General features: G+C 37.8%; 1 protein-coding gene across 7 annotated transcripts in view; it reads left to right on the top strand.

Annotated features, from left to right (window-relative positions):
• The window catches only part of LOC129730492 (uncharacterized), a 79382-nt gene that overhangs the window by 27426 nt on the left and 26447 nt on the right, over window positions 1-25509 (top strand). Inside the window, exons 2-5 of one of the 7 annotated variants that reach the window (XM_055689857.1) lie at window positions 1694-1770; window positions 15226-15809; window positions 22660-22773; window positions 22893-23060. In XM_055689857.1, the coding sequence (XP_055545832.1) occupies window positions 1750-1770; window positions 15226-15809; window positions 22660-22773; window positions 22893-23060 (887 nt within the window). In that variant the 5' untranslated portion in view covers window positions 1694-1749. Of the gene's footprint in view, window positions 1-1693; window positions 1771-12299; window positions 14340-14374; window positions 15810-22659; window positions 22774-22892; window positions 23061-25509 lie in introns of those variants that run through there. The other 6 variants (XM_055689855.1, XM_055689858.1, XM_055689856.1 and 3 more) reach the window with 6 other exon arrangements.

Raw genomic sequence — 25509 nt, 5'->3', positions numbered from 1 at the left:
TTTTATCACAAACTGGCCAGAAAACCGCAATTGTCAGCATCGCTGTGATTACCGGCGTCATCATGGCCATGGCAGCATCCAACCAACTTCCGACGATGAACTGGTGTAAGCTTGTATGCCAACACTTGTGCTCTGATGTGCATTAGTGCGATTCTGTGGCCGCTTTCAGCATAACCATATACTGCCGGTACCCGCATAACTGTCCCATAATGATTTTTGTCACTTTTAAGTTATCATCGGGAATCGACTTAACGGTTATCATATTTTCCGAAAAAATCTGAAATTGATACTTTTGTATTGAAAAACATGGAAAAAATACCAAGTTGTGTTGGTCCCATATTGAAAGTACCCGCATTACAGTCCCACTGCATTGTGGTACAAACGCGAACAGATAATTTTGCTCCAGATTAGTGTATATCGGATAACTTTAGGCATATAGAAGTATATCATTCAATTAACTATACTAATGTTGTTTTTCTGTAGTACAATCTACGTTGTTAGTGATACTGCTGGTTGCTGGTTGAATTTATATGTTTTTTTATTTTTTTTTATTCTCGCTTATTTTCCGTCGGTCTAGTTCCGCCACTGTTGTGGCCAATCACCGACGCCCAGGGAGGCGACTCCACACCCAGGACCCTAACTCACGACCCGTTTATTAACGGACCGGCGCCAACGGCTTTACTTCCTCATGCGATGGAAGGCGTGATCCCAGAGATTTTTCGCCTCAGAAAATCTCCCGGTGTCGGCTAGGATTGAATCTAGACCAGTTGGGTTGGTTGTGAGTGGATCACGCCACCTCACAACCATCGACACCTATGTCGGCGGTGGGATTCGAACCCAGGCGTCGAGCGTGGTTGGCGGAGACGTTACCAACCACACTAGGCCCCCGCTGAATTTATATGTGATGGGACAAAATATGCGAGTACTTTTGAAATGTACCCGCATATTTTGTCCCATATTGTTTTTTTTTCTCGAATTATGTAACGTAAAACCAATTCCATCCATGGTTTTTTGTTCTCAACGTTAAACTTATGGTGCCATGAAACTGTTCTGGTCATTGGTTTTGGGTGAAATTGCTTAAAATAGCTGGAAATCAGAAAATTCACGGGTAATATTAAATCGCCGTTCTCTCAACATGTTGTTTTTCATTATGGGACAGTTATCCGGGTACCGGCAGTATAGGCGAGGAAAGAGAAAATAAACCAAGCTATGTTAATAAACAATAAACTGTTCCCGCTGGTTGGCAAGTTGGCGCAAAACTGCATGCATCGTTTCGTGTGGTGTGGTGACACGCGAAGGCTTTACCCTGAAAAATGAACTACAAACTAGCTAACGGAAACACTGGTGCAATACTGCATCATTTCGATTTACAAAGCTAAATTTATTTATCAGGTGTCCTAATACCTAGAGTATCCCAATATAAGCTTTGAACATAAATTTGATTAGTACATATTTGATTCAATACACATGCGCTCCCTTAAAAATTATTTTAATGGAAGCGCATGGTAGTCTGTTTAACATCGTCATAAAGTGTCATACAAGAGTTTTATTTCGATTCAATTCAGCGATCAACGCTTAATTTTTTTTGTTCCGAAAACCTAAACACCATTCTATCTTGCCAAATATTACTATGCATGCACAATTTACTAAGCAAATCGTGCCTCTCATTTGTTCTTCTGCTTCCTTTTTCCAGGGTGCAATCTGGTGTACACTGGCAGTCATCATTTTCAGTGCAGTGGCAGTGATTTCATGTTGGATAAAAAGATGCAGGTAAATAACAATATCCATACTTTCCGCTGTACAAAGTGGTCCTGCAGCTTCAGCTCTGTCCTGTTCTGCTGGGGGATTGGTACGGATGCACAACACATCGGCAGTGCAGTGTTTATCCTGCTGCACGGTAAAATATGCCAACTAATACCGTAGATTGCTTCTATTTTTAGAACTGTAAAGATAATGCGTTTTCCCATTGCGGCTGTAATGAAGGTGGAGTGTGCTTATGTTTTACCTAATTGCGTTGTTTTGAAGTATCTAGGAAATTACTAACAATTGCTTAGAAAATCAATATATCTGTTTAGTGAACCAATGTGAAGTGATCCAAAAGCATGTAAACGGTGATATGGTTAAGGAAGTCGAAGCGAAAATCGAGTGCAAAGCAAAACTACCGGATGAAGTGCTGTCAATTCGCGTCGATCGTTCTTATGCTGTACTTTCCTATCGAATATTTGGCATTGGCTTCAATTTCTGCAGCACTCCGCTGAATGTGTTCAAGCAGCCTATTTCCTACGTCATTTTCACGCTACACAAGATTCTGAAAAAAAACGAGTCATTGGCCCGTTTCCGGTGGCATGCAAAGTGATGCAAATAATGGAACTGCGGATGCAATGATTCGATGGCGATATAGTGTATCGTCCCAGTTGAATTATATACCAATCATTCACAGTTTGATAGCGTTTTATGTTATTTCACATGCTGTATTCGTCGGTACAGCGACCGAACATGTCCTACAACACAAAAAATAGCAAATTGAAACTCTAAGAACCTACACGACAATACGTCTTGTATCCTCGAAATCTACTAGTGCAAGTTGGGGCTTCAAATAAACATCCGTTACAAAATATTGACAAAAAACTCGGGTTACCACCCATCGATACGAACCCCGGCAGTCCTAGCGTACAAATAATTTGATTGATTCGCCCTCTCTCGAATAAAAAAATCGACATCAAGATTGATTGTTTCATAATCTACTGTAACAAAGTTTTTCCCCAATCAGCTCTTCCAATAATCTGCCGCAGCAGGTTGCCTCTTCTTTGACGTCCTCCTTCTTCGCCTCTTAGATTACAAAAATGATTTTAAATATCGATTAATGGCAGTGTTATACCAGCACTATGGTTTATGGTTTATATAGTAGCTAAATTTACGATGCAAAAGAGCTTATGCAAATTATTTACACATTACGTAGAGCATCCGCTTCACTCATCGTTGACATAATGAAGAGTTCAGCTTGCACATGAAACTGAAAAGCGGCGATTTTCTGCTTCATACTTTCCCATCTATATTCTTGAGTCATACCAATCCACATTGAACAGCTAACCGCGAACTGACAGCTGGTGCAGCTGTTGTTGTATAGGAACAGAAAATGTGTCATCCTTCGTCCAGATTCACTGCCAGTGGAAAGTGCCGTGCCATAAATATTTTCGCCTCCAGGCGTATTACGGCTACACTGGTGCCCGCACATATTTCATTCACTCTACATCATTGTTGCAATCCAGGATGGATAAGACAAGCAGGGACAAAAAAAGCAGTACATAGTAATATTCCCGAGCCCGGGCTGCAGAAGCCTACACGAAATGCAGAAACAATGGTGGTTCTTTTTTTAGACCACACAAAACTTTCTCGCATTTATGAATAAATTATTGCTGCTCACCGCCTAACGGTACCGGCTCTAGAGAAAGGATTATGTCGCCATACATAATGGATGACCCCAGCAAGCAGGTACGAATACAAGGGAAATAATTCGTTGATGAATATGTCTACCTTAACGGTATACGTTTTAAGCTTAATTGAAGGCGCACTTCAAAACGAACAAAACATGGAATAGAGTTAAGATGTAACATTATACGTAACAAATGAAGCAACAATTGACGTTCGGTTTCAACGTATCGTAGAAAAACACCTGGGTTGTTTATTCTATTAACATATTTGTGATTAAAGACAGTTACTATTTTACAAGAAACAAATCCCACAGAGAAAGTGACATAAGCAGTCTTTGAATCACTTCATTCCGTTTTCCGTTTTCTCTATACACATATATTCTTTGAGTACTCCGAACGCTGTTAAACACTTTGATCATATTTTTCCAATTCAGAATTTCCATACTCCAAAATCAATATTTGTACCATGATAAGTCTAATTTAGTAGTCCACGAAAATATATTAATATATCAATTGATCAATTGAATTACAATGCTCAACAACGATTTTGTGTTCCGGACCAAATTGACGATGAATGAAAGAACAGCCAGAACTTCAGCCTAAAAGGAAGATTGGTTGAACAATTCGTTTCAATACATGAATTATGCAAGAGATCCTGTTCTCTTTTTACTTTGGTGCAAAGTGGTTTCATTAAGTCGAACCAAATTATTTAGCTCCTATTTTTCAACTTAAGCTAGACAATTCTTCTGATTATTCCGTATCAAATGAACATTTTGTGAAAATAATTTTTTTCTGGAGCTTATAATTTAAGAAGGAATTTATTTTCATATATTTTTAGAGTATAATTTTATGTTTTGATAAAATTCCCTTTTCAATTAGCCTGATACAAATTTCGGATTCTATTTATGTTCAAGGTATTTAAAGTCAGCCAGGGCGGGGGGCAAAAATAAACATGTAACACCGAAAAGAAAAAAAGGAATATCTTCAATGAAAATTTGTATGCAAGCTACGATGTTTAAAACTTGCATTCAAATGAATGTTAAAAAGTAACACTTTATCAGTATTATTAATAATTTTGCTTGCCTCTTGACGACACCCTCACTGTCACTGGACTTGTTTGTTGCTAAATCGAGCATATACGCTGTAAGAAAACCAATAATATTAACAAAACGGTTTGAACTTTTTTCTTCCCCTTTCAATTTAAAAAAAAATCGGAAGGGTGACATAAAATTAAAATAAAATTTTAATCGGCCCCAATAAATTGTTATATATAGGGTACTAATCGAAGTTCTTTTTAACTTGTTTTTGTCGTCAACAGTAACTTACAATGAACTTATAATATAAAAAAAAATCAACAAAGCATCAGTTTAAAAACATTAAAGTATTCTTTAGAATTTTGTTCTTTTTAACTTTAAAGTAAAAGTAAACTACAGCAATATTACATTGTAAACATATAATTATTTTCTAGATCAAATCCTTAATATGTTATAATAATAATTTTCAAATTAATTCCGAATGGACAATTTGAATGTTGAATTTGTTTAAAAAGATCAGCAACACTGCTTTTCGAAATGTGCATTCAATCCTTCTTCAGTTATATAAAACAAAGTTTAGTGGTGTAAAAAGGACTGCGAAATCACGTGTTATAGTGGAACTGAATGTTAAACCGCTGCTTCTAAAGATAAGTATAGTGCAAAGCCAGGTGGTAGTTTAAAGGAGATCTTTTTGTTGTTCCCACATGAAAGCTTCTATACGTAGCTAATTAAACAAACAGTGCTATTGTTTCTTCTAATGTGAAATTGGCACTGAGTATCGAAATTTTTATATTTTTTAATTCCTTATAATTATTTTTGGTTTGATTTAATCACTGTTGCGTTTACAAGATATATTGGATTTATAGATTATGTCAGTGTTGCATTTGCAAGTTTTATCAATTTAATTATTTATTCGTGGCTTCCTTCTTATTTCGCCACTCCTCTATTCAATAAAATATAACACTGGTCGATAAGAGTGAAAAAATGCACACTAAAGTTCGAAATAGTGTGTAACAAAAATTTACTTTTCCTTCTGCCTTGGCTTCGATGCATGAATTTTTGATTCATTTTGATACAAGAACAAATTTCCCGGAGTTTGAGCCAAACGGTATTGAAGCCGAAAATGGCCGACTTCGAGCCCCGACTTCGAAGTTTCAAAAGAACAAGACTCGGTAACAGTTGATGCGTCACCTGTGAAAACGCTATTTCATGTTTGCTTCGGTACCAGGCTACGTTTAGGTATCAGGCTTCGTTCTGCTCATCTTTATCTTAAACAGAAAACACTCTTCTCACCTCTTAACAACTGTGAGCTTACATTCAATGTGCAATCTACTGTTGAGAGAGCGCCGAGTAATAGTTTTAGACGAAAAAACGCTTCTAATTTGACAGAGCAAAAGCCCAATGAAACTCTTGTAATTTGCTCATCCACGCACGCAAGAAAAAAGAAATAAATTGCTCGGCGATCAACTGACTTACTGCTACCGTTCTCATCGCTCTGGGGTGCGACAAAAACAGTATTAAATTGCACTTTCTGCAGAATACGCACCCATGGTGAGTTGTGAATCTTCTTATAATATTAAATTCGAAAACGGTTAGGATGTGGCTTCAATGTGAACCTAAATATTTTGTTCTTTGGCCAACTTCTCTTCTAGCAAAAACATCATATCAAGAAGACTGGTAACTCTGCCTGAGATTGAGCGACAGTTTTGGCAGCGCAGACTTTTGAGTAAAATTGGAACTGACGCATGCTAGTGTGTGTGCTAGCGATGCGAATGGAAGCCGAACGCACAGGCTGGACCACCACATACGCACATTCTGGCTTCGCAGCGATGCAATTACCAGCACCTTCATAGCTGTTTGATTTGACGCTTGTCATTTGTATGGGATCGATCCAGAGATGCCAGTCTTCTTGATGTGATGTTTTTGCTTTTAGTAAAGGAGCAGCTAACGAAAGCTACTCACTCTCAAACTGAGAGAGCAAACAAATGTTTACCCCTCACACGCGATGATCAAGAGAGAAAAAAATCTGCGACTGAAATAATCTACGCCTAAATTACTCACTCTGCGTGAGAGAAGGTCTAGCTCTTCAAGGCGTTTGACAGGTAGAGAAGGAAATTTGAGCAAGAATCAATAGAACGGAAGAAGCCTGGTTTTTACAGGCAACGCATTATCTATTTCCGAGTCTTGTGCTTTTAAGAATTCGAAGTGGTGGCTTAGAATCAGTTGTTTGTGGCTTAAATAGCGTTTCACCTTGAGCGGCAACAAGGCGCCATTTTGAATTTTTTAGAAATCGAAAATTATCAATTTTTTTCGACGTCATTTTGTGCTCGAGCCAAAAATTTAAATTCTAAGAGTTTGTCCCCATTTTAATATAGCGGATCCAATATTGCTCTATATACTTAATATAATTTTGCCTTGTGAAACACCAGTACCAAAACTTTCTTTTTTCATGCTTTATTTGGGTGGCCTTCAGCCACAGGCCGGTTCGCCACCATAATACCAAAACTGTTTTCGAAGCATTACCGTTTCGAGGTCAGTTTTTGTCCGATTGAAAAGCTGTTTTTTTTTTTAAGATAGGTAAGGAATTTTGATATTTGACTTTAGAACAAAATGGCGCCGAAAAAACATAGAATATTTTCGATTTCTCATAAATTCAAAATGACGCCATTGTTGTGTTTTAAGGTGAAATAAGCTCAAACTCGGGGAAATGTGTTTTTGCCTCAACACATTATCATAAAATCGTACATAGAGACCAAGGCAAAAAAAATGTTGCACTGTGTTATGTGAACTATTGTACTATTAAAAATGGTAGCAGTGTAAATTGTACCCAACAACAAAAGTACGTCCTCTGATTGGTCACAGAATACCTTGTTAGCCAGTTATGCTGTCTTTGGACTATAAAAGAACCTGCTTCTGGTCAAACTAATTATATAAGACGCTCTTTTGAAAGGAGACTTTTGGTGAAAACAATTATGTTTCAGGAAAAATGTAACTTTAAGGGATATCCAACGTATCATCTAAATATTCCAGTCAGAAACAGTCAAGTACTTTTTCAAATGCTCTTCATGCATAACTAAGCATACCAACCGTGAGGATTTTTTCCGGACGGTAAGGATTTTCACTAGTGGTGTCCGGATTAAATTTTTGTTCGATTTTTTAAACTGCCCGGAAAACATACTGGAATTAATCACCTCCTTTTTCGACCGGATTAGATGCACCTTCACTTTTCGGAGACGACCAACATTTGAAAATCTGAATGTTCTCAGTTACATGTTGAAATTTTAAGGGTCCTGTTGTTTGTGAAAAGTAATCTCAGTAATACTTGCAAATAGTTTTTGAAGACCCAACCGGATTTATTAAAGAAAATTGCATCTCAAGAAAAGTATACAGAAAATGAAAAATCTGTTGCAGTCTGAAAACAGGTTTTAATTTTTTTTATTCATTTTTTTTCACCCAACTTTGAGGAAGAAATGTGACGTTTGACATAATTCCAGGTTTTAATAATTGACTATCCAATAAGGTTGAGTTTTGAAAAATGGTCAGGATTTTATTCATTTAGGAGTTTGTAGTTTGTGTATGCTTAGGCATAACCAGAAACAAAAAATATAACTTCAAGCAATTAATGGAATATCGTATACGAATTGCAACGGCACCCGGGTGAAAAAAACTTAAGTTTTGCCACTGTAGATATAGAAACTTGAATGCATTTTCATTGTAATTTATCGTGGTGTTGCCCTGCATTTATCTTAGCTGCTTCTCGCTACACCAGTATTCCGCTGATAAGGCTGTTCCGTACCTTCCAAGACCGCCTTCATAAACACTAAGCCCCACATGAATACTTTGATATATCCATTGGACATAAAACTATGCTCACACTTCTAGACCAATTTGCATCCGTGGCACGTATTTATATTAACGACCAATAATGCCTAATAAAATTTTGAACGATCTCACCAGCTGGTTCCCATTCTTTGATATTCTCCTCAACTTCTCCATTTTCGTCCTTTTATTGCCAATGTTGGTATTATTAACGTACCTTTTTCAATCGTTTTATAGCCTACTAGCTGACCCGGCAAACTTCGTCCCGCCTATTTTTGTGTTTAATTCAATAATTTTCATCATTCCAAATTCATTGATTTCTTGCGATTTGTTTATATCGTTTGAAATTATGGTTTTATCGGAATGACAACATCCTCGTCTTTTGCCTTTAGTACATCACCTCTATTCCGGAAATACTCATATTACGTGGTATTCAGTTATTTTCATTGTTTTCCAGAAGCTGAAAGTGGTCATCTTCGAATTCAAGATGGTGTCCAGGGTCGATGCTTGGCTTCTATACATTATTTCGATTACGAAAATATTCATATGTAGTATTATTCGGCTGTTTCCCAGAAGTTGCCATCTCACAATTTTAAATGGTATCTGAGGTCAATTTTTAGCTTCATGCATCATTCTGGTTAAAGAAACACTCATATTGGGTGGTATTTGGTCACTTTAGGCTTATTTCAGAAACCGGAAGTCACCATCCCGGATTTTAAAATGGCATTTGGAGACAATTTCTGGCCCCTGAGCGTCATTCTGGTTTAAGAAACACCCATAATAGGTGATATTTAGTCATTTTCGGCTGTTTTCCAGGAACCGAAAGTCACCATCTAAGAATTCAAAATGGTGTCTATGGTCGATTCTAGCTCCTGTGTATCATTCTGGTATCGAAGCATCTCATATTGGATGGAAATCGGCCATTTTCGGCTGTTTTTCAGATCATAACAAAAAAAAAATAAAAAAAAATACCCATATTGAGTGTTATTTAGTCATTTGCCATTGTTGTTCAAGAACCGGAAGTCGCCATATTGAATTTCAAAATGGCATTTGGAGACAATTTCTGGTTTCTTAGCGCCATTCTGATTAAAGAAACACTCATATTGGGTGGTATTTGGTCATTTTCGGCTATTTTCCAGAAACCGGAAGTCGCCATCTTGTATTTCAAAATGACATTATGTGACAATTTCTGGCCTCTGAGCATCATTCTGGTTAAAGAAACACCCATGGGGAGCTGCGTAGCCGCAAGGTTACAGAGTCCGCTTTGTCAAGCGGAAGGTCGTGGGTTCGAATCTTAGTAGAACCAGGCCATCCGATGTCAAAAAAAGGACTTAAGCGTGGGTTTATTCTCAGGCTCCCCACCAGTTACCCTTCCTTTCCGCTGAAATCTACAAATACCTTTGCGTGACTTCCTCTTAACAAAAAATAAGTCCCTCTTATCAATAAAACTGGCCAGAAGGACGCACGACGAAACTTCTCCAGGGAATTATAATTGGTGATATTTGGCAAGAGGAACGAGTATCGGTATAGTTGATAGTAAGCGTGTAAAGGAAGAGTAGCACATTACACACAAGCACTGATGAACAATAATAATAAGCATGCCACTTCTCAATAAAGGTATTGCTATTAACAGAAGTGCGGGATACAGCAGACACCCGGGCATATCTCACAATAGATCTACGATTCTGGTCGCAGTGAGGAAGTCCATACAGAAAAAAAAGGAAAAACCCATATTTGGTTGTTTTTGGGTCATTTTCGGCAGCTTTCCAGTCACCAAAAGTTGCCATTTTACAACTCAAAATGTTGTCTGAGGTCGATTTGTGGTTTCAATGCATCATCACGATTACGGAAATACCGATATTGGGTCATGCTGTTTTTCAGAAACCGGGAGTCGCCATCTTGGATTTCAAAATGGTATACAGAGACAATTTCTGGCTTCTGAGTGTCATTTTGTTTAAAGAAACACCCATATTAGGTGGTATTTGGTCATTTTCGTCTCTTATCCAGTCACCGGAAGTCGCCATCTTACAATTCAAAATGTTGTCTGAGGTCGATTTGAGGCTTCAGTGCATCATAACAATCCCGGAAATACCCATATTTGGTCATTTGCCGCTGTTTTTCAGAAACCGGAAGTCGCCATCTTGGATTTCAAAATGGCATTTGAAGACAATTTCTGGCCTCTGAGCGTTATTCCGGTTAAAAAAACACCCATATTAGGTGGTATTTGGTCATATTCGGCAGTTTTCCAGTCACCGGAAGTCGCCATTTTACAACTCAAAATGTTGTCGGAGGTCGATTGGTGGTTTTAGTGCATCATCACGATTTCGGAAATACCCATATTGGGTGATATTTGGTCATATCCCGCTGTTTTTCAGAAACCGGAAGTCGCCATCTTGGATTTTGAAATGATATTTGGAGACATTTTCCGGATAGAAACTGGAAATTTCCATCTTAAATTTAACAATGGCGTCTGGAGTCGAAAATTTTTCTTGCTCTCAGCAACCTCAACATATCAAATTTGGTTCCATTTGCTTGATCATTTCTCGAGATGTGCAGAAATTTGTGTGGAACCCCTCTTTTCAGAAGAAGGAGGGGTGTCGAAACATTATAGACATCTTTGTTACCCCTAAAAATGTTCACCTGGCGAATTTGGTTCCATTTATTTGGTTAGTTCTCGAGATGTGCAGAAATTTGTGTTTCATTTGTTTGGAACCCCTCCCTCACATAAGAGAGAGGAGTGTCGAACCATTATAGACATATTTGTTTTTTTTTTTCTTGTAGGAGCCTATGACCACTACTACCATTAGTTAGATATATTGTGGTATACTCCGCGTTACTTTATATGCACTGTCAGTTCGTTCCATCACTATGGGTATCAGTGATAGTCGCCCCCATACTTTGCATTTCACCCCAAGAAGGTATGGCTTCTTTGATGAACTTTACGAACTAATTTCATTTTTGTCATATGACTTACATTTTAAGTTTTAGTAAAGCGGGCAATGTATGCAGTTTGCGAGGATGCGAAAATGAACGGGAATAGAAGGTGTGACTTTTAGGCTTAGAAAAAATTTCCCTCGTCCGACTGAGGTGTCTCATCGCTTGCGCCGCTGTAGATATAATAAGTCATTATACACTGTGTGCGTGAAGAGATCACTCTCTCAGTTATAAAAAAAAAAAATAAACTCCCACCGGGCAGTGTGTGCAGTTCATCGTTGGCGTGCTGAGATACGGGAACACAATAGTAGAGGGTGATTCGAATTTGGTTTAGAACTATTTATACCTTTCCCAGTAGTTTAATTGGCCAAAACACCTTGCCGGAGACAACGGAGATTGTGGGTTCGTGTCCCGTCTGGACGAGGGAAAATTTTTTCTAAGCCTAAAAGTCACACCTTCTATTCCCGTTCATTTTCGCATCCTCGCAAACTGCATACATTGCCCGCTTTACTAAAACTTCTTTGATGAAGTTCCTTACCTTCGTTAGTTCAGCAGACCATATCTCGTTAGGCGTAAGGACACCTTTCCCAAGAATACGCAGTCTTCGCTGAATCAGTGCGCTGCATTGGCATAGTAAGTGTTCCGAGGTTTCTACTTCAGAATTACAGAAACGACATATGTCATCTGTCAGTTTACCTATTTTTTCAAGGTGATACCTGCTCGGACAGTGTCCAGTCAGTAGGCCAGTAAACGTACTCAGATCAGCTTTATTCATACTGAGTAGGTTCCGTGTGATTCTATTACATGGTGCAATGAATAGTTTAGATTGTCTTGCTTTGGAGTAAGCCCTCCAGTTGGCATCAATCATCATTGATTCCCAGCCTCTGAGCTCAGATTTCAAACAGGATGAAGATACCTCACAGAATGGCTCCGGCCCGATGAATGCAGTTGAAGTACCAATTCTTGCTAGGAGATCGGCTTTCTCATTACCTTCTATTCCACAGTAACCAGGCACCAGTATAGATTAACAAACAATTAACAAAGCATAGTTGCCTTCCAAGATTAACGCTTGGAAGGCAACTATGCTGACCATGGACATATTTGTTACCTCTTAAACATTTACATGCCAAATTTGGTTCTATTTGGTGGATTGGTTCTCGAGCTGTGCGAAATTTATGTTTCTTTTGTATGGGACCCCTCCCTTTTAAAAGAGAGAGGGGCGTCAAACTGTTATGGATATATTTGATACCGCTAAAAACATCCACCTCCCCAATTTGGTTCCATTTACTTGGTTAGTTTTCGAGATGTGCATGAATTTGTGTTTCATTTGTATGAAACCCCTCCCTTTTAGTAGAGAGAGGGGTGTCAAATCATTTTGGATATATTTGATACCCCTAAAAATGATGTGCATGAATTTGTGTTTCATTTGTATGGAACCCCTCCCTTCCAGAAGAAGGAGGGGTGTCAAACCATTATGGCTGATTTTGTTACCCCTTAAAACAACCACCTGCCAAATTTGGTTCCATTTTCTTAGTTAGTTTTCGAGATGTGCATGAATTTGTGTTTCATTTGTATGGGACCCCTCTCTCCAGAAGTGGGAGGGTTCTCGAACTATCTTAGTCGCCTTTCTCGGCCCCTAAAACCCCTATATACAAAATTTCACGCCAATCGGTTCAGTAGTTTCCAAGCCTATATGGAATAGACAGACAGACAGACAGTCAGACAGAGCTTCATTTTTATATAGCCTATATGTAAGAAATAGCCAGCCACACAAGCAGGGCATATTTTTCTCTAATAACCCCTTTAGTCCAATTCTCCGTGTTCAGTTGTTAGTGGAAATCTTCTTTCACTTTCGGCCAATACTCTTATAAACTTATTCCAGTAAAAATCATCACATGTTAAAACTAACGTCTCTTCGCTGTCGCTGTCGATCTCGAAACATGAACACATATCACTCGATAATAATATACCACGTTAAATTAGAGGTTCATCGAATGCCCAGATAATGCCTTAAATGTAGGTATGATACAAAACTCGGAAAGTGTTAGAGAAAAGCTATTCTTCTAATAGAAGTTTGTTAATAATCCTACACGACAAAATCGCGTACTGGATTTCACCTTATATGATTATAATTATATCTTATGATAAAAAATACACGATCGATCGAAAAAAAGCAGAGCAAAATAAACGCGTTAAAACTTCCATTCCTTCGTAGCGCTTTGACTCACCGACAAACAGAGTGAATGAAAGCACACCCAGGAATAGGGTACTTTACACCACTCCACCGGCTTGGAGACAATGTGCATGCCCCGGGCCTGCCAACTGTAACTTGTCAGTGTCAAACTGGCTTTACATAAGGCACCAACCGACCGGCAGGATAAACACCCAACAGACACACTTTTGCACATTCGTTACAGCCGTTTCAGCATCTACAACAGTGCTGTGTGCTAGAATAGTTGGTTGGGCCGAAAATTGGATTTTTTTGCTCACACCATTCGAACAACTTGGGGTTGATTGTAGGGGGAAGTAAATTGCGGTTCACGAGTTGCAAAGCCAAAGTTTATTGCTGTTCTGATAAGAATTTAAGGGTTGAAAATACAAGAAAAAATATCATTTATCAGGAAACGTCACTTGGTTTTTTTTTGTTGTATTAATTGGAACGTCGCAGTATATATAGAAACAACGAAGCCCTGTCGACAGGCCGGCGTGAAAACGTGTGCAATAGAATCGGTTTGCAACACACACAGCACACTTACTGTTCAGTGAAAGCCAATGCCAATGCGAAAGTCGACCAGCGGCCTTCGGTGGTTGTTCATAATTCCACTGGCGTTCATTCATTCGTCAACGGTTGCGGAAAACGATTCCGGATGCCACCCGAGTGACACCCAAGTGATTGAACAATCTATTAACGTTCTTCTTCATTAATTCGGAAGCAGGCATACGAAAGTCGGAATAGTTGTTATCGCGTGCGTGATCGATGTTCACTGTTTTTAGTTTAACTAAATCAAATCGCTCGGTTAAGTGAAATAAGTGTAAATGTTTAAAATTATCCATTACAAAAAGAATCAGTGCTTGCAAGTGACGAACTAGTTCATGGTAAATCTGTTTCCTCCGTGGATGGGTAATTCATTTTTTTTTCGTAAAAACTAACCATTACTGTAGCTGTACTGATTTTTTAATCTGTACTCAATCGGAAAAAGGTGGTACACTGCGGAAGCCATGGTGCAATGATGAAGCACAATAAATAAATTAAACTAGGGTGTGTTATCGATTTTCTCCTTTGTCACATTGCCGCCAATGTGATGAAAGAGCTTACATTGTTTTTCATTTGCCTACCAGAACCAACATGGCGATAGTGTACATTATATTCTATCGGAAAAACTAACTTTGTGAGTTGATCAACCAATTTGATAGGCAAAATAAAATGAAAATATTCATGTATACGCGTCACAACTTGAAGACATTAACCGTTCAATATGTGGACAGTGAAACGGAATACTAAATAAACATTGCACGCAGTGGAGTGACACCAAGGATGTGTACACAGCAATTACATGACGTTGAGGTTGATGTTGTGACGTCAATACATTTTAGTTTGTAATCAAAGTGCGATTTTCTAATAACTAGAATACCCAAAGTTCTTAAGGATAACGCTTATATTTTTAAAATAATAATCTTCAGCAGAAACTGCTTTGCTATTTTTTTAAATTAAAATTTAAATAATGGTTAATAAGGTATATCATCTTTGTCTGCATCACAAATTCTATGTGACATGACTTGAAAATAGAGATATTCTCATTAAATCAATAATGTTTTCCTGAGTGCGATAAAAAGCCACCAGCTTCCGTCAGTGAACCACCTGTCGGCGTTATTTCCACAAAAAAATTTCCCAATGAACTTCCTTTGCATAACTTGGAAACCGGCAAATCATCATGATGTTGTTTCGCATAACACCATATTTCGAACACGCTCAGAATACAACGAATAAACTTCATCAATCATCCCAGTCACAGCAAGTCCGTTCGGAACGACAGGCCGTCAAGCGGAGGCAAGCTCATCAGCAAGTGGTGCGACCTCTGGAATCCGCAACAGCGGCAGCAATCAGCGGGAAAACAGCAACGGCAACAGTTGGAAAAGAAACAACAGCACACCCTGCCGTTTTTGATTCCAGTACTGATCGACTATCGCAGCTTTCCAACGTTGGCCAAGCAGTCCCGGTTCTATTGACCGATCTTCCGCCTTTACCTCCTGGAAAGCTAACTTCGGAGGTTAACCAAACCGTCGCAGATACCAAGTCGCAACCCGTGGCAACGGTGGTGACTACCATCTCTGCCACCACAACAACAACCACAACGACTAATCCCTCGATTGGCCAGCCGGTGCCGTTCTCGCTGTACAAGACAATCAATACCGTTATCAAAAGCGGACGCAAGATAATCATACGTGTGTGTGAAGTGACCAATGTGAAAACCAAGCTGAAAATGTTCAATCTGTACTCGACAATGCACAAGCGCAACGGCGCTGAGGATAAGGATACGCGCGAAATGGGAACCACCGGCCATGACCGGTTCTGCCAGGAGCGTCCCTCAAGGTAAGCGCGCGTTCATTACCAATGACTTACCGTGTCTCCTCTTCAAGGATATTTTAATAGACCTTTTTTTTCTGCACAGGTGCATATATTCTATCATTCTATTATTTCTTCGGAATCTAATGGATTAGTTGCATTTTTGGTTAAGTGATTTTTTGTTTTTTCTGTAAACTTTAAGAAAGTTCTTGCATGGTATTTCATATCGAAAAAGGAGATAAGGGCACCCATACTTTTCACAAAATAATTGGTCGGCGTGCAATCAGGCCGAACCAAGCGCCAATTTACAAATTGAGTTATTGACACCAGTGGATCTGGGAAGTAATAATCTATCCATCATGAAGAAACGCAATCATTAGAACAGTTCATAACGATAGTAGAACAAAAATTCTTTGTAGCAGCTGGCAGAAAACATATGGGGTAATTAAACTTTGAAAGACAATTACTCGAAATAATGTTTTTGACGCTGGGTTCGGGTTGGCTGCACGCCGATTAATTAGAAATTAAATGCGAAATAAGAATCGTTGTTTAAAGTTACTAAACATTTGAAGAGAACTGTTTCTTTACACATGTTAAATAAGCTTGTATTCTGCAAAAAGACAATAGAAACAATTTTTGAATGCCAAGTATTAAACGTGAAATTCAAGAATTCCCTCTGTGCATAATATTTTCAAGATCAATTGTATTTATATTTATATCAGCCTATAATTCATAGATCTGGTCTGATAATGTAATGTCGCACCTCGACCTTTTGGTTTTTACTAAAGAGCAACGATGTGCATTGCTTTATTAGCTACTGTGTAAACTGATCTAACATTACTTTCATCTCTGCAGTGTAGGAAATGTAATTTTGCACCTGGATCTAAATGAGTTTTGCATCAATTTTTCGCTTGCGTAGAAACTTCCCCCAGTCATTGAACACTCTTGCGCTAGCTTGAGTTAACATTCGATCTGAGTTTGAATCCTGCTAACAACTCATATCCAAATATTGTATAATGTATATCATATCTAAACATTGATTTGCTCAGATGTTCCTATGGACCATTCATGTCATTGGAATTTTTTTCGTATCACAACCAATTTTTGAAGAGGGCTCATGAAGAATGGTATTGATGTTTACAAATAGTTTAGGAGCCAGAACGGTTTGTTCGATCGATGTGACGTCTTGGTCAAAGTTGTAGATGATAACTTTGTCTTTCCAAAAGAAATGAAAATACAATGTAAAAAAAATTTGTTTTGAAAAAACTATAAAAATATTAAAATAGTTATCTCATAAAACCCATTTTTGAAATATCTTATCTATAAAACAGCGAAAAGTTTGGTAAAACAGCGAAAAGTTAGGTAAACATCAATGGTTATCTCTTCATGAAAAAAAAATTTTGTTTTATGTTTTATCCGTGTGACATCTTCGGTAAATCTGATGATAATTATTTAATTATTATTATATTTTTAAACCATAGAAACAAACCAGTTTTCCAAGGAAAAAATCAAAAGATAATTATCCCAAAAAGCACATTTTTCAAAAATTTTCTTTTTAAATTAAAACTCAAATAAATTTTCAAAAAGAAATTGAAACCAGAACGATTTGTTAGATTTGTACAACGATGTCTTCTACAAAATTGTAAATAGTAATTTTGTCCATTTAGAAAAAAATTATATATATACACTTTAGGTCAAAAAAAATATTTTTAAATATCTCAAAAAATCCACTTTTTGTAAATCAAATTTTTTATAACATAACTCTTGACCGCATCCCTTTTCCAAGAAAAATGTTAAAATTTGCGCTACCAGACTACGTATTTTGACCAACGTTAGAGCAAGGCTGCCTCGAGGTGCCCGTTGCTCATTTCTGCAAGTAGGATCGACGAATATCACATCACGCTTACTCTATGGAATGGGGCTAATTAGCAGAAGAGATTCGACCATTAAACTACTAGCACCAGGGTTGCAAAATTTCACTGTCAGTGATAGATACTCAGTTGAAACTGAAAACTTCGAATATCAGTGTCAACACGAACGAGCTGAAAGTGATATTTGCTTTCAGCTCCAATCAGTTGACAGTGGTAATACTGACTGGCAGCATTACTGTGATTTCGCACACGCTATGTTGCTCTAGCAATGTTTATGCGGTGTAGGATGAAGGTGTCTACCTACTCCATTGACTTCATGCAATGCATTGGCTCAGATCAACTAATTTCGATTTTAATTAAGATATATCATTTATATCACTGGCATGATTATTGACCAGGCTTTGTTTTACTCATCTTCATCTTGAAGAGGAAAAGTTTTCTTTCCTTTTAACAGCTGTGAGCAGGCTTGTAAACGGTCACCATTTTCATTTGATCTCGCTTCCTCAGCGTGCGTCACAGTCGGCTTTCGCTCGTAAATGTAAAACAACCAAACCATCGCCGCTCAGCTCACAGAAAGAAAAGGATAGTCAAACGACACTCGCGTATCAAAGAGATGCACACTGTCAATCGTTTAGCGATGTTATTTCGGCCTATTTCTGTCTACTTCGTTCATTTATGTTGAGAAATATTATTACAAGATCGATGATATAAATAATTTCCAGAATACACGCACTCAACGTGCGTAATTCTTATTTCGAGAAAAAATGTCAAAATACGTTCGAGGAAAATAACGTCGTGATGGCGATACTCATTTGACATGTTTGTTTAAGAATGTATTTAGACAGCGAGCCTTGGTAGCGTCAGAGGAAGAAGAAGACGATTATCGCAGTGAAAAGTTGTTCTACCGTGACCATTTCGAAGCCTGGCTGTGAGCTTACATTCAAATGTGCATCACACCATCTGCTGTAGAGAGAGCGCAGAGTAATAGTTTCTCTGACGAAAAAAACGCTCCTAATTTAACAGAGCAAAAACCCAGTGAAACTCTTGTAAATTGCTCATCCGCGCACGCAAGAAAAGTGAAATAAATACCTCGGCGATCAACTGAGAATTGCATTACCGTTCTCATCGCTCTGGGGTGCGGCAAAAACAGTATAAAATCGAATTTACTGCAGAATACGCACAACGCAGTTGGGAATCTTTTTATAATATTAACCCTCTAGTGCCCAAGTTTATTTCTAGACGCGCTTCGGTAAAATCACTATGAATCATTATAAACACTTTTTAGGTATCTATTGAAGCTTTTTAGAGGTTTGACTGAAGCCCGCCAAATGGCGGCATTGGGCACTAGAGGGTTAAATTCGAAAACGGTTAGGATGTGGCTTCAATGTGATTCTAAATGTTTAGATATTTGGCCAACTTCTCTTCTAATAGAGGAGAAGCTAACGAAAACTACTCCCTCTTAAACTGAGAGAGCAAACAAATGTTTACCCCTAACACGCGATGATTAAGAGTGAAAAGGAACTCTGCGACTGAAATACTCTACGCCTAAATGTGGAAGAAGCCTGTTATTGACTGATAATTGACTCGGGTGACACTCAATATCAGTTTGAAGAGAGTGAGAGTGAAACTGCTGTTGTAAGATTTTCATTTTTCTGTGTCGAAGTTTCGCAACACTGACTAGCACCAACCTACAACCGAACCGCCGAAGCAGGAGTGCCGCCTTTCAACCTGCTTGTCCTACAATCTCTAGCACGACTAATAGCCCGACTGCAAGAAAAAAAAATTTGACGCTTCGAACCTTCCAGTGTTTCGGAGAACTCCAGATCTCTTCACTAGAAAAACCAATTCGACCATTCCCAACATCTCCCGACGGCCTAGGTCAACAGACCGTGAATGGAACGCTCCAAACCTGCAGCATATGAGCCGTTAAGCAACATATCAGAGCGAGTCGACCTCCACGAGGTTCGCCCCGTAGTACATGAAGTAATTGAGCAACGTCTTCATAGATACACCCTTCTTTATACCGACGAATCCAAAGGCGACGACACAGTTGGATCAAGCTTGTTCGGAGTAGGCATTTCTACAACGAAAGCAATCGAGGGAGCTTCGTTGCCGCAAGGTTACAGAGTCCGCTCTGATAAGTGGGAGGTCGTGGGCTCGAATCTTAGTAGAATCAGGCCATTTGGTTGTCAAAGGATTTTAACATGAGTTTATCCTCAGGCTCTCCACTTCATACCCTTCCTTTGAGCTGAATTCTATAGTATCCATGCTGACTTTCATCCTAACAAAAATAACTCCCTCTTATAATAAAACTGGTCTGAGTAACGTATAATAGTTCTCTTCAGGGAATTGTGATTATGGCACGATCTTGGCTGGAGGAACGAGGTTACAATAAGAATCCTTCCTCTTGACAAAAAGTTCTACTTATAATAAAACTGACCAGAGGTAAAGCAGTAAGTGCCTCTTCAGGGAATTGTAATTGCGACGCGGTGTTGGTAAGAGGAACGAGGTTTCGATAAGACTCCTTCCTCTTGACATAATAAGTCCCTCTTAGAATAAATCTGACCAGAGAGGAACGTTAGGTGAACTCCAGGCAATTATAATTTGGCGATATTGGTAGGATAGAAAGAGGCTCGGTATTGTAGAGCAGTAACAGAAGGGTGAAATATCACACACAAGCACGGATATAAATAAAAAAACACAACTACACGACTGCAGTTCATTGGCACGGATCACGGGACATAAAACTGTTTGAAATAAAACATACCACCAACCTATGGGCCGACAGTAAAAATCCAACAGACCAACGGGTCCTAGCACGACTCAGAATCGGGCACATGGCTTCCTGATCAAAAATGCAGATCCACTTGAATGCTGTTGTGGGACCACCCTGGACGTCTGGCATATCTAGATGAACTACGGAAGATACCAAGACGCGCGAACAAATGCCAACATCGATGTATCGAATCTTCAAATAGTTCTCAAATACAACACAGATGAGGAGAACAAAGTTATAACGTGCCTCGTAGAAGCTAATCTGTACAACCAATCGTTCTATCACATTGGCAGATACGAATGTTAATTATGTGCATTGGTGTCTTTAATAAGAAAACATGGATGAACAACCATTATTTCAATGTTTTCATTGAAAAGACTGACTTTCAAAATATTTTTAATCAATAACCCTTTTACCTATTTTTTCAAAAATTAGTTGTGATTCAAAAAAAGAAATACTAAAAGCCTATTTTTGCCCACAGGAACGTTTGTACAAAATTTAAGCCAGATTCAAAATGGTCCATTAAAATTATTATCCTTTTTTTTGTTAAAGTATATCGTATGAGGCTGCACTAGAAAAATTTGTTGAGCTCAATCGACCAAACTAATTCGATTAGAGTATGCGCTGTAACTCACTGCAAAATAATACCGTTGCGAAGAACAGATTCTAGTTGAACTCAAACCAAATAAAGAGACTCAGTTCAGTTTTGCACGAATTTACGTCAACACCTTTTCCGTTCAAAAAATTGCGTAGTTATAAAATTGCTTTCATGATATAGAATAATATGAAAATTCAACTCTACAAAAATCCTAGTAATAAAAAAAATCATCAGAGTTTCATACCAAACTTAGAAAATCGAGACAAAAATTAGTCTTTTACGGTTTAAGCTAAGATTATTTTTAATCAGGCAAAATTAAATATATCTGTAAAGTCTGAAAACATTATTGTATGTCTATAAAAATCAAACTTTTCGAAAAGTTTTGATTTTACCGGACATCACGAAATATACTAGAATCACCATTCTGCTATTCACAGTGAATGGACTTGTATGAAATGTGGAGATTTCTTCATGTTGCACTGCTTTCGGCGGTGAGTACCGTCAAAAGTTAAAATCGATTCGAAACAAATAAAGGATAAGTGGCGATGTGTTAAATGTAAATGTGTAATTGTGTCTGTCCACATAAGTCTGTCTTGAGAAGTTGTTTCAGTACCAGTCACTAATCGATTTGTTTAGCACGTGTAAAACTGCTCCGGGTGTTAGGCTTACGTGAGCAGCAGCAAAAATACACAATGCAGGAGGATTTTTGTTTCATTATCGTACAGGTTTGGATTAAAGAAGCTTAGTGTTCTTTTGTCCGGTTCAAATCTGTCACACAATGTTACAAGCAATTCAGTAAAAATGTAGTCCGGAAAAACCCAACGAGCAGAATTTCAGAAAGATCGAAAAAACCAGTCATGTTTTACTAAAAATTTAAACATTTTCGCAACAATCTGCAAGTTAAAGCTTTTCGGAAGAGTAGTGACCGTATTTTTCGATTTTTATTTCTCCCAAACATCCGGAATCCGTCCAGTCACATGAAAAACTTCACAAAAACCCCTAATCCGTTTGGTCTGTTTTGTACGATAATGGCAAAAATTCTATTACCAACCTCATGCTAAAAATAAGTGAAAAAAACCTCATGCTAAAATAGCTATGTATGCAAATTTTTTAGCAGCACACGCTTCTGAAAAAGCACGGCAAATGTACCTCTGCTTAATGGTTCTTTCCTGCTTACTAAGGCACAAAGAACTCAGACAAACGGCGGAGCATACTTAACATCACAGGCGTCTTTTGAAAACCACTACGGGAGATGTTCTATGAGAGCATCGTGACATCGCGAGGAAATGGGATCCACTGAATTCAATTTGCTCTGTTGTCATTTTGTTTTCTTTTCGTCATTCAAATGTTCACCACAATTATTGCTTGGAAGCGAAAAAACATGCATCAGTTGTTTTTCTGTTCGTTCTTCAATTTGTATGTCCTATATCACTATACGTAAATTTTCTTGAGTGTTGTTATGTTCGTATTCTAACCTGCAATATGTAACCATTACAAACATGTTTGTTTTGTTGTTTCATTAGGCTACTTAAACCTTAAAACTTGCTACTTAAAATAATTGTCAGTCTTAAGTTGAAAAACTAAATCTATAAAAAAATATAAACTACATACTAGTTAACGTATTGCTTCCAGGTCCAGCTATCGCCGAAAAAGGCGAAAGATGCGCCGCGCTCAGTCGGCCGCAGAATTCAGCGAACCGCGTACGGAAATTCCGACGGCAGCTGTCAGCAAGCGTATGCTGTTTAGGTGAGAATCGCTTCCGTAAAATTGTAAAAAGTTATACAATGCATTATCGCTCCTTTTGTTGGAGTATAACCCGCGCTAACGATTCTGTACATTCTTTTTTAACTTTCTCCCGGTTCCAGAGGTCGCTCGGTTAGCTCGGACCAGGATAATAACTCCGAGTCAGAACATTCCGAACGCTCCCCATTGGTCAGTGCCAAGCTGGACTCGCTGGCCAAACTGCTCTTCAGTCGCAGCATTCATCAAGATGGGACCAGTGCGGCATCGAAAGACAATGACTCTCCGACAAGGTTTCTATAAAAACTCATATCAATATACCTCTACCCTCTCTCGCATTGCTCTTTCGTACATGCATATGAAAACGATCCGTAGTGAACCGTTATGAAAGTTTTCTTTATTGTTGGTTAATGTTCTATACAAGCTACATTTGAATGTAATTTACTCTCATGTTCATATCTTACACACATATATATTTCCAAAACAAATCATTTTCATCCATTGTTTTTAATCATTTCATTAAATTAGTCTTCGTTCGTTATTTATTTTCATCTTTATTCAGCTTTTATGTTGATTATGTTCACTTTTCATCTATTGAAAGTTAGTCGTTAGTTACTTCTCGCATTCTAGATTTTTTTTAAATATTTCAAACCCTATTACTCAAATATGAGATAAGCGGACGAAGTTAACAAACGACGCTTAGAATTAGTTTTGAAAAGAGAACATTGAGATGTTTTTATCAGAGGAGAGTCCGATGGTAATGTTATATTATTCAAACACTAGTTTCCAAGTGTTCGAAGCCAGTATTGTTATTTTCGAAATATCGCATTAATACAAACTCGTTCCTGCACTCCTGAAAATCTAAAACACTGGTTGGCGAACGTCTCAGTCGCTGGCTGTGAACTAATTAGAAAAAAAGGTTTTTCACAAACAACTGTCAGAGCGCTGAAGTGGACTGCTAATTCGCATTTCCACTGATGGCAAACCAGTCCGCAGAAGGAAGTGATAGAAGCCATGTGTATTTCAATGTTCTCTTTTCACCTTGTTTGTTACTTATTAACTGATTGCTCTAGCTCTAGTTGTAGATGATTCGTTTGATATTACATACTAGGATTCAGTTTATTTTGTCAACTTTCCCCATTGGCTGGAAAATTTCACTCCATGATTGAAAGCGAGTAAAAATTAATCAACAATAAGGATAACATTTTAATTGATAAGAACAAAATTACTGTATTAGGTTAAAAATGGAAAATAAAACATTTGCTAATCGAAATTGCAATTTAATTGACATACTACACATACGACGTAATGGTAACAAAACAATTGTTGCTAAAATAAAACAATCGATCTAAAATTACACTTGGTATACGTTTCGAAAATGGAGTGCAGTTTCTTTAAAACTCCCAAAAAAAACAAACCTTCTGATTTTGTAAATGTTACACAACATAGTTATAGCTCTGTTATATACCACTTTATTTCCATTTGAAGTTGCATTTTCTCTTCTCTAGAAAACCATTCACAAACCGGTTAGGGAAATCATATTTTTCCTCGTTGTTGTTGCGAGTTTATTGATCTCCTCTCTGCACATGTATGGTAAACCGAGAACTCACTTGAGGTTTCCCAACCCTCTCTACCGTCTTTTTCTAACCCTATTTATTTGTGTTAATCGGAAAACCGCGGCCATCGAATGTTGTAAATAATAGAATATAAAACACCAAACTGAATTTTCGTTATATGTTCTGACATTGTCGATAAAAGAATATATCTTTTTTATGTTCATTATATCTATACAATTTTACAATTTTTCAGTCTTTGCACAAATTGATGTCGTGTTGTTCGATGTTCAGTTCCTTCTTCTGGTTGATATGAACCCGCAGCTTTGAACAAGTTGACATATCTACTTCGTACTTTGACAGTTACGCAGAGAACGAAACTCCCACATTTATATCTAAATTAAAACATTTTTAGAACGAAGAACGACTCGACAGAATATAAATTATTTTCATCATTCTTCTACCCTTAATCGGGACTATTATTTAGTCAGATTTTCCACCCGACGCGTACCCATTTGACGTAAAGATTAGTTTCGGCTGAGCGGACGTCTTTCACTGTTACGTCTTTCAAAAAGATTAAGATCTCATTTGCTGAGCAGCCAGTCGCGAAATACAAACTAGTTTAGTCAATCGCTCAGGAAAGTGTCAAAACGCTTGTTAATCTACTCAAAATTTATTTTAGCTGGTATAAAAATGTTCATTTTGGAAGGTAGATTGTTTTAATTTTATAGTAAAATCAACACAATTCCTTGCGAAGGCGAACATTTTTTGTCGTTTAGAAAATAAATCTTGGGATAAATCAACTCGATTTACAAAACCATGTGTTTGAGGTTAGTAAACTGTTGGGAAACAATACTATTCTCTTGCTTATTTTAAGCGAAAGCTACTCTCAATCCCAAATGAATTGGGATTTTATATTCTGTTAGTATGAAGAAACAAATATTTGATTGAATTCCAGGATAATGAATTTCCGTTTTTACAAAGGTCTCAACATTTTTGAAATTTAATTTTTTTTAATAGGATATTTGTCAGCATTAGTTCTGACCAAAACGATATTTATAAATCTTCAAATATTTCATATATTTAAATGAAGCAGAACATACCTATACAATATTTTTGGATCGAAAATTATTTTTTAAGATGTTTTTCCACTCGAAAAAAATAATTTGGATCGTAAATGCGCTTCTAA

The sequence above is a fragment of the Wyeomyia smithii genome, chromosome 3 (genome assembly GCF_029784165.1).
Source record: "Wyeomyia smithii strain HCP4-BCI-WySm-NY-G18 chromosome 3, ASM2978416v1, whole genome shotgun sequence".
NCBI lineage: Eukaryota > Metazoa > Arthropoda > Insecta > Diptera > Culicidae > Wyeomyia > Wyeomyia smithii.
The sequence above is the reverse complement of the archived record's forward strand: the minus strand, read 5'-3'. Positions and strand labels throughout refer to the sequence as shown.